The sequence below is a fragment of the Diuraphis noxia genome, unplaced genomic scaffold, assembly GCF_037042655.1.
Source record: "Diuraphis noxia isolate RWA-SAM2 unplaced genomic scaffold, SU_Dnox_SAM2 contig0003, whole genome shotgun sequence".
NCBI classification, from domain to species: Eukaryota; Metazoa; Arthropoda; class Insecta; order Hemiptera; family Aphididae; genus Diuraphis; species Diuraphis noxia.
The window spans coordinates 9,465,372-9,474,025 of NW_028301713.1; the positions used below are offsets into that span (position 1 = coordinate 9,465,372).

General features: G+C 29.7%; 1 protein-coding gene across 1 annotated transcript in view; it reads right to left on the reverse strand.

The window, feature by feature from the left end:
- Positions 1-8,400, reverse strand: part of LOC107167581 (uncharacterized) — an 88,767-nt gene extending 80,367 nt beyond the window's left edge. Inside the window, exon 1 of the mRNA XM_089223894.1 lies at positions 8,035-8,400. Within this exon, the coding sequence (XP_089080020.1) occupies positions 8,035-8,101 (67 nt within the window). The 5' untranslated portion in view covers positions 8,102-8,400. The remainder of the gene's footprint in view (positions 1-8,034) is intronic.
- Between the last annotated feature and the right edge of the window lie 254 nt (positions 8,401-8,654).

Sequence of the window (8,654 nt, forward strand, 5' to 3'; positions counted from 1 at the left end):
TGCATTCGAAAGTTCAAACTTCAAATCAATGATTCAGAGAACCACCTTATTTACAGTTTGATAATATACCTGTATCGGGTAACCCGTGTATTTTATGTATTTTATGTAGGTACACGAATTGACTTGTCGTTTTCCTCTATTTGTGTAAATAGAAAAAATCTCTTGCCGAGAGATCTGAGACGACAGATTTTTTTTTTATTAAGAACATTTTGATAAATCATATTATTGTTATAAATTGCATTCTTTGTTGTGTCACATTGGTCGATTTTCGCGCAATAAAGAAAAATACTTACATGCTGTTTCCTGAAAATTGAAAATTTTTTAATATTTTATATGAAAGTGTTGTACTTGTTTTATAATATAGGTAATTGAAATTAAGAAATTATTATAAAATAATAAATTATTATTGACATTTCATGGTAGTACTTTTAAACGAATGAGGAATGGTGTTTATAGTTTAAAAATTAGAATGAGCATTAATACAAGATTTGGGAAATGGTAATGCATTATCTCAGACTTACCACTTGTTTTTATGAATTATGTTAAGAATAATAAAATAAGTTTTAAATGGTACACCTGCTTACCCCGTCAATCGTTCTAAAAAAAAAATCATTATTTAAGGCATATTAATATTTTTTTAAATGCATTAATTTTTGAAGAAAGGTTTGAAAACTAAACAATCATGATATTATATAGTTGAAACTTGAAGTACCAAATTAAAACAAATGTTCTATGTTAATTAATGAATGTTTTTAATTCAATTTTAAGTCTTAATTATAACTTCAAAACAGAATTCGTAAAAATGTTAACACAATTTATCAAGTATATTTGAAGTTTGGTTTAAATAATTTGAATAAATACCTACCTTATAACTGAACAAATAAATCAAAGAAAGGCTAAACAAATGAGAGTGATAAAATTAATATGATTCACATTTCCCCCCAAAATAATTTGCAGATAGACGCAACAATAATATGAAATATCATGTATCAACTTTTGAAGTGTATAAAAAACAAAAACAATTTAATATGTTTTACTAAATAATTTATTACGAATAAAAGTAATATTATATATTGATTTAAATTTGATATAGATATTATTCTATTCATATTTTAAGATTTCAATCAAAACAGGACTACCAATAATTGTATTGGTTTTACTGCAGTTTATATACCTATCTTCTAAATCTTCAGTAAATTGCTTTTTTTTTTTTTTTTTGGTATATATTTGTCTCTAGTATACATATATAGTCTAAATAATCCAATAAATCTATTTATTGTCTACTATTTACTCATTTCAGTACTTATAAATGTTGTTTTTTTATTTTTTAAAGCAAAGAAATGTCCAATTATTTCTAATAAAAAAATGGTGTCGTGGCGACTATATAGAGTATCTTTGTTGTTCATCAACTATTACTGTTCTTATTATTATGTGGTAACTTGTAAAAAAGTATATATATCACGAATTCATATAAATGTATACAAACTTTTAAACGATTCCACGAAAATAGAGTTTGTTAAAATGTATCCTCAGTGTAAGTTTAATTTGTCATGAATTTTTAGTGACACCGAAGAGTTAAATAACACTTTATTATATACGAATTCATTCGGCATTTTCACGGTTATGTATAATATTTAAGTTTTCAATTTTAATGTTTTCAAAAATATAAGTACCCATACGCAGATAATGATGTATAGTATTCAAATTGAAAAATACGTAATCAATCAACACGTTATCTGCAGTATGGTCACAATGGCTAGAGATTTAATAGCTTATTATTTATGGGGGTTGGTTATATAAAAGTAAATATAAAAAAAATTAGGATGATTTTTAGTTATTCAATTAATATTAAAATATTTTATTATTTATCTCACTTATTGATGCGACTGTTGCAGTGCGGAAAAGGAAATTAAGGTAAGGCCTAATTTGAATATTATACGAGTTCATTGCAGTATGAAGCATTAAATAAGATTATACAATATAGCTACATGTATAAAATATCTAATAAATATTCATATTTTATAACACTGGTCACTATGTACCACTATACCAGTTACCGCAGACAACATCTATTTAATAAATCAATTACTTAATTATAAAGGTGTGCATATTATAATATTGAAGAGTTATTATACTAACATAGTCCGTTTAGATGTGCAGATAACAAACACCACCGTTACAATTATAGGCTGTAAAGCATATCATATTTTAAAATTAACAAACTAGTCCCATAGACTTGTGCGTGAATATTTAATACTTACACAAAATATAGCCTACATCAGACATTAAAAAACGTAAAAGGTACATCATATGTTCCAATACCATAACCATGATTTAGGTCATATATTACACGCTTTGTGCTAATTTTTGTTTTTTTAAAAGAACATTTAGAATTTAAATAAAGCATTACATTACAATTTATAACCATACGTATTAAATGATTTAATTACTGTATAATATTAATAAACATTTTATATTTTAAATATCATATTAATATACGTAGTATATATATTTAACACTAGCCTATATTTATGTATACATAATTATATGTTGGCATTTAAATCTCTAAAGGTTAAAAGTTATTTTAAATATTGATAAACTTTAAAAAAAAAAAAAAAACTAAAAAACTAATTATTTTATAAATAAAACTGAATTATATGAAACAGACTTCCCCCCGAAAAAATATATTAAACTATAATCGACTAATATAGACAAAAAAAAAAAAACGAAGCTTATAATTGTAAATTGTGGTTTTAGACATTGAATAATAGTGGAGGTGGGTACCTAATATTATTATGATTATGCATTTATGCGCAGATCAATCATTTTAATGAATAACTATAAATAATATGCTTATATGCGGTTTAATGAAATTATACATAAAATATTGAAATAATAAATTATTTCATAAGGAGTTTCAGAAAAAAAAAAATCGATTACATAAAACATTATGTTTCACTAACAAAGTTATATCATTAATATTTAATTTTACATATGATTATTTGAAAGTACAACTTTGGATGTAATAAAAAAAAAAATGGCGCATGATTTAGCGTAACAAGTTTCGAGTATATGGTATTATACCTTGTTGATGTACAAAATATTGTCAGATGTATTTTATTGTTCTGGCGTTTAATAATTATAGAAATTAAACAAATAAATACGAATTGTGATAATTCGAATAAATACTATTATAAATATTAAAGTAAAAATATAAAACTGTTGAATGTTGGTTTTCGAATAAGTTTGTACATTGAAATATAATCCAATTTAATAATTGCTGCGATGGTGAGTGTTGTTTTTCTATACTCAGCATTCATCGTTATTGGTAAATAAATAAACACATAAACTGAGAAAAATATAAATGAAAACAATATAATATTACCTAAGTTAATGCAATGATTCTTCGACTTACAAGTCATTTCAATTTGTTTTCTTTATAAAAAAAACCCTCATTAATACTCAATAAGTTGGATAAACTATATGGATATTATAAAACATTAAAACGTACCTTTAAATCTTGGATTACACCTCTGCAATAATCATCACCATACCTTTTTTTAAATTTGTTCATTTGAATATAGGAATAATAAATTAATTAATGTAGAGATTAAAATACAAGTACAAGTTTTTAAGAATAAAAACACTAAAGCGTTGTTTAAAAATAATTTTTAATTTGGAATATTTTTTGGTCGTTTCCCTTGAAAATGTAACTATAGCGTAGGCACTAGGCATAATATAATATTAATAATATTAAAATACATATTTAAATTTTCTTCTTTGATAAAAATATTTTTACCAATTACGTTTAGCAAAATTATATTCCCGTCTTCCCCCCGTGGATGTGGAATATCAAGCTCAACACCCAACTACTCGAATTCAACAAAAAAATCTCCTCAAACTCAACTATAAGAAATAACTTTTCAGAAATAATTGAAGAAAAATACCCTCACCACACAAAAATCTTTACGGACGACTCAACATCCCCAATGGAACCGGATTCGCATTCATAGAAAACAACAAACCTCCTCATGAAACCAGCATTTTTTCCGCTGAAAGTCAAGCCATCCAAAATGCAATCTCACACGCGACGACCCTAGTGGCCTAAGAAATACTTATAATTAGTGACTCTCTTAGTGCACTCCTAGCCCTTGAAAATCCCTACCCCAAAAATGAAATAATTCAATCAATCCAAGAAAAGTTATCAAACTCAAGGAAAAAAATCGAATTTCTATGGGCACCCTCTCACACTGGTATAAGTGGCAACGAACTAGCTGATAAGGCAGCGAACGGAGCAATGACATCATCCAGCCCGGTATTAATAGATAAAATAACATTCTAAGACGTACTCATAAAAATAAATAATCTAACTAAAAGTCACTGGCAAGACTCATGGGAGAAGACCTCAAACACGAATAAACTAAAAGAAATTAAAACATCAATCGACCCATGGAAAACTCCCCCACCTTCATCCAGGCACGAAAATGTAGTCATCACAAGAACTCGGATTGGACACTCCCGCCTAACACACCTGCACCTCATAACAATAGATGACAGCCCGACCTGTGAACTCTGTGACAAAGCGCTGACAATCAAACACATCACACTAGAATGCCCCAAGTTCACCAGCTCCAGACAAATTCTCGGAAACCCATCAACAATGCAACAAGCACTTGGCGAAGGGAACGCCAGAAACATATACAATTTTTTCAAAAACACAGGCTTAGCAAAACTAATTTAGAAAAATAACCAAATGTACATATTATATTCTATAAACTCCCTCTATTGTTAAACATAATGTATCCCCATAGTTTTAAGACCTATTACCACTATTTTGTAATTGTTACAGGCTAATAACCTCAGGAGTTGAAGCCTTATTTAAATTAAAAAAAATAAATAAATAAAAAAATAAATATTTTTTAGCTTTCTATATCCATAGTGGTTTTGTAATAAATAAAATATCTATAATTTAAATTATCGCAAGACGTGTTCATTGCTCTTCCAGATCAAAAACGAACAATTCCAAATTGTTCATGTAGGTACCTAAACTTTCTTACATTTTGGTCGATAATAACCAAAGTAATAGAAAATAATTAACAAGTATAACAATGTAGCCGAAAAAACTTAGCATAATAATATCATAATCAAAAATCGGATTTATCGTTAAATTAATTGAGGTTTATTGTTGTAGGGCAGTAGTTTTCAAACTTTTTAACAATGCGGCACACTTCATCTCCTACAAAATTTTCGTGGCACGCGCACCAAATTCATGTAATACGTGTAGAATATTTCATATGCACACACACCTTTATATTTAAATATATATACTTTTATAATATGTACATACATACATAGGTATATGGTATATGTATATCTAAGATTAATGATTTAGCCTGTATTTATGATTGTTGTTTATCAGTTTTCACTGAATATCGACATCGATTATAATACTTACTGGTAAATTGGTAAATACAGAATTATAAAACCATTAAAAGATTTTTTTTTTTTTATTGATCAAATAAAACCCGGCAGCTACATGGCCATTAGTTACAATAAATTATGGTAGGTTTACAAGATTTAAGATTTTAACAATATTTTTTTTTTAAGAGGTAGGTATTTGGCGTAAAAGTATAGTTTCTTAGTATTCATATAAAAAGGAAAAAATCGAAAACAAAAAAAAGGAGGAAAAAAATTGCAAATGATTAAATTAAGTTATAGAGGCCTGTTGACTTCAAAAACACTAATCAATAGATTTATCGCGGCACACCGATTGAAAACCACAGTTGTAGGGTGTGATGTGTGCAGACCTGCGGTGACCTGTTCATGAGGGTGTTCGAGACCTTTTTGGATACGCGAAGAGTAAAAAAATCAAGTCAAAACGAGTATGCAACACAATAGACTTGCAAATATATGTCTTTTTTTGAATACAAAGATAACTCTCCGATAAAATTATTATCATAACCAGAGAATACTATCAATATTGGTTTGCGTTAAATAATTATAAATCAATTTGTTTTAGAAATGTTTAACAACTACTATGAGCATAATAAATTCGTAGTAACAATGTGATGTCATATTTTATTATCGAATGATTTCGTGTATTTTGGTTTTTAGGGGAATTCCTCACTACATCCATAAAGGTTGTCACATAGATTCTGCCTTAAAATATGTCGCCATTGCATATTATATAATATTATTATAACGTAAAATGTGATTTAAATATCTCTATACCAATAGCAATAAATATAAGCTCAAAGAAAATAACTTGTATCCAATATAACATATTATAATAATATAAAATATGTATTACTATACAGTGATGTATAATTTTAAAGCACGTTTTTTGTGTACTGACAATATTATAATATTATGGTTAACTTATGAGTTTATGACCTTGTTGTGCGTAGGGAGACTTATAAAACATGTCGATTCATCATGAAATAATTTCTTTTTTTTTTAATAAAAAAATCTACGTTTGAATTTTCCATCCAGCGAATGAACGCCCTTCAAAGCGCGCAGCGACTTCAAGTATTATTTTTGATTTCAAAGAAACTTTCTCGTTTTTAATTTACAAGTGACGACAAGAAAAAACCACGCGTCATCATTTCAAATTTTTATTTTTTACTATATTTGCGTTTTGCTTTTCTCGGATTTCACTTTACATTCGCAACAATTGTATTACCGTTTGTGACAATATTATTTTACTGTATGAAAAATATTGTTAAATAATAATTTAGCCTACAGGTAACGCGTGAACAATATACATCGTGAGTGCAATGGAACTACTCAGACAGGTTACCTATCTGTTGTTGGTGTAACATTATTTTTTTATGTCACTTTATTTATGACTGCCCTTATTAATATAGTATAATAATAATATAACGTCACTGAAACTCCTGCACACACACACACACACACACACACGATTAATCGGTTTATTTTATACCTATCGTTTTTACGAGTATATATTAAGAACACACGGTGTACACGCAGGCCGTCCTGATAGGGTTTGCGGGGCTCGTGGCGAATATAAAATTTTTTGTGGTCAAAAATTTCAGATTGATTCGCGGGAAAAATATAAAAACAATCATCAAACGCAATGCACGTCATGTAAAATTTAAATTACGTATTCGTACGAAACGTATTGGGATTAGGTACTCGCTAGTAAACATAATATGATAACATAATAAAGTTAATAGTATATTAAGACTAATATTAAGGACTAATTAATAAGCCTTTGCAGGGTAAATTTATCGATACCAAAAAAACGGTAAATTTTATAATATAACAATGAGATTGCACGTGTTGTCACGGTTCACGGTGGCCAAGTTTCAAATGAGCAATAGATATTGTCTAGGACTTTTGTAGGTTTTTTTTAGATGTTTTAAATTTAAATTTCGGAATGAGTTGTTATGAGCATTTTAAATTGTACATTTAAAATATGTTCAAAACTCATTTAAAAATTAAAATATAAAAAACAAAAGATCGACGAGGGCCATAATAATATGTAATCATAGAAGTGATACTTAAGAAATACTTAGATATAGTATATTTATAAATAACTTTAGGTTAAAACTTTATATTTACTGTAAAAGATCAATTATCTGTAATATTAAAAATAACAGCGCAAAATAGATTGTTCTGAATTTAAACTATTATGCATTAGTAAGACACCGAGACGGACTCGGCCAACACACGCGTAGATACGGCGCGTTCTAAGTGTCAAAATATATGGTTAATGATGAGGTACCCAAAATAAAATTTATCACCAATCAATTTAATGGTCGTCATTTACAAAAGCTTAAAATATACGTAGGTATAGGTAGGTAACATAAGATGGGTTGTCTATACAAAAAAAGTTCACAGTAGTTGAAAATCATTACCCTGCAGATTGTCGAAAACATGTCCGAAAACCTCTGAGCCCTGCACCCCCCCCCCCTGACGGCCTCATTCACCGTGCCCTATGGCCCATATGGACGTCCCTACTATTCGATCAAAGCATATTGCGTTGTGTACGAGATAAAACAGACTTACCCGCCAACGCGAAACTGCAGGACAATCCAAGCGCGACGAAATTGATCAGAACCATGGTTCTAATCATTGCGCGGTTCAAATGTGTTCCGTTGAAAAAATATCAGAAACGAAAATATTATCTACAATTAATATCCCAACCGCACCACACACGGATAAACACGTATAATATTATTATTATTATTATCAAACGGAATGATATGCGCTCGTAAATCGTTAGAGATTTTTCGACAAAAAAAAAAAAAAAAAACAAAAAAAATGTTCACCAATCACGTGTACACCTACGACTCGCCTAACGGTCTGCGCGTGCCAGTGTGCGATGCGATGCGACACGCGTCACGCTGTCTGACCGGTACGAATGGCAATAGGTCGTCGTCGCCGTCGTCGCCGTCGCCGCCGCCGCCGCCGTCTACTAATCCGCGCCGATCGTGCGCATTAGTGGTGGCGCATATTACGGAGAGACGTGAGCGCGCGCGATCTGACATTTTGGCCGCCGTGAACTCGCGCGCTTCTTCGTCGGGCTAGAGCCCGAAAAAATGCCACCTAACTTTTACGCCGTCCGCGGCAAAGGTGCAAGACGCGCGCAATTATTATCATAAGCGTGCACAGACATTACTGGCAGG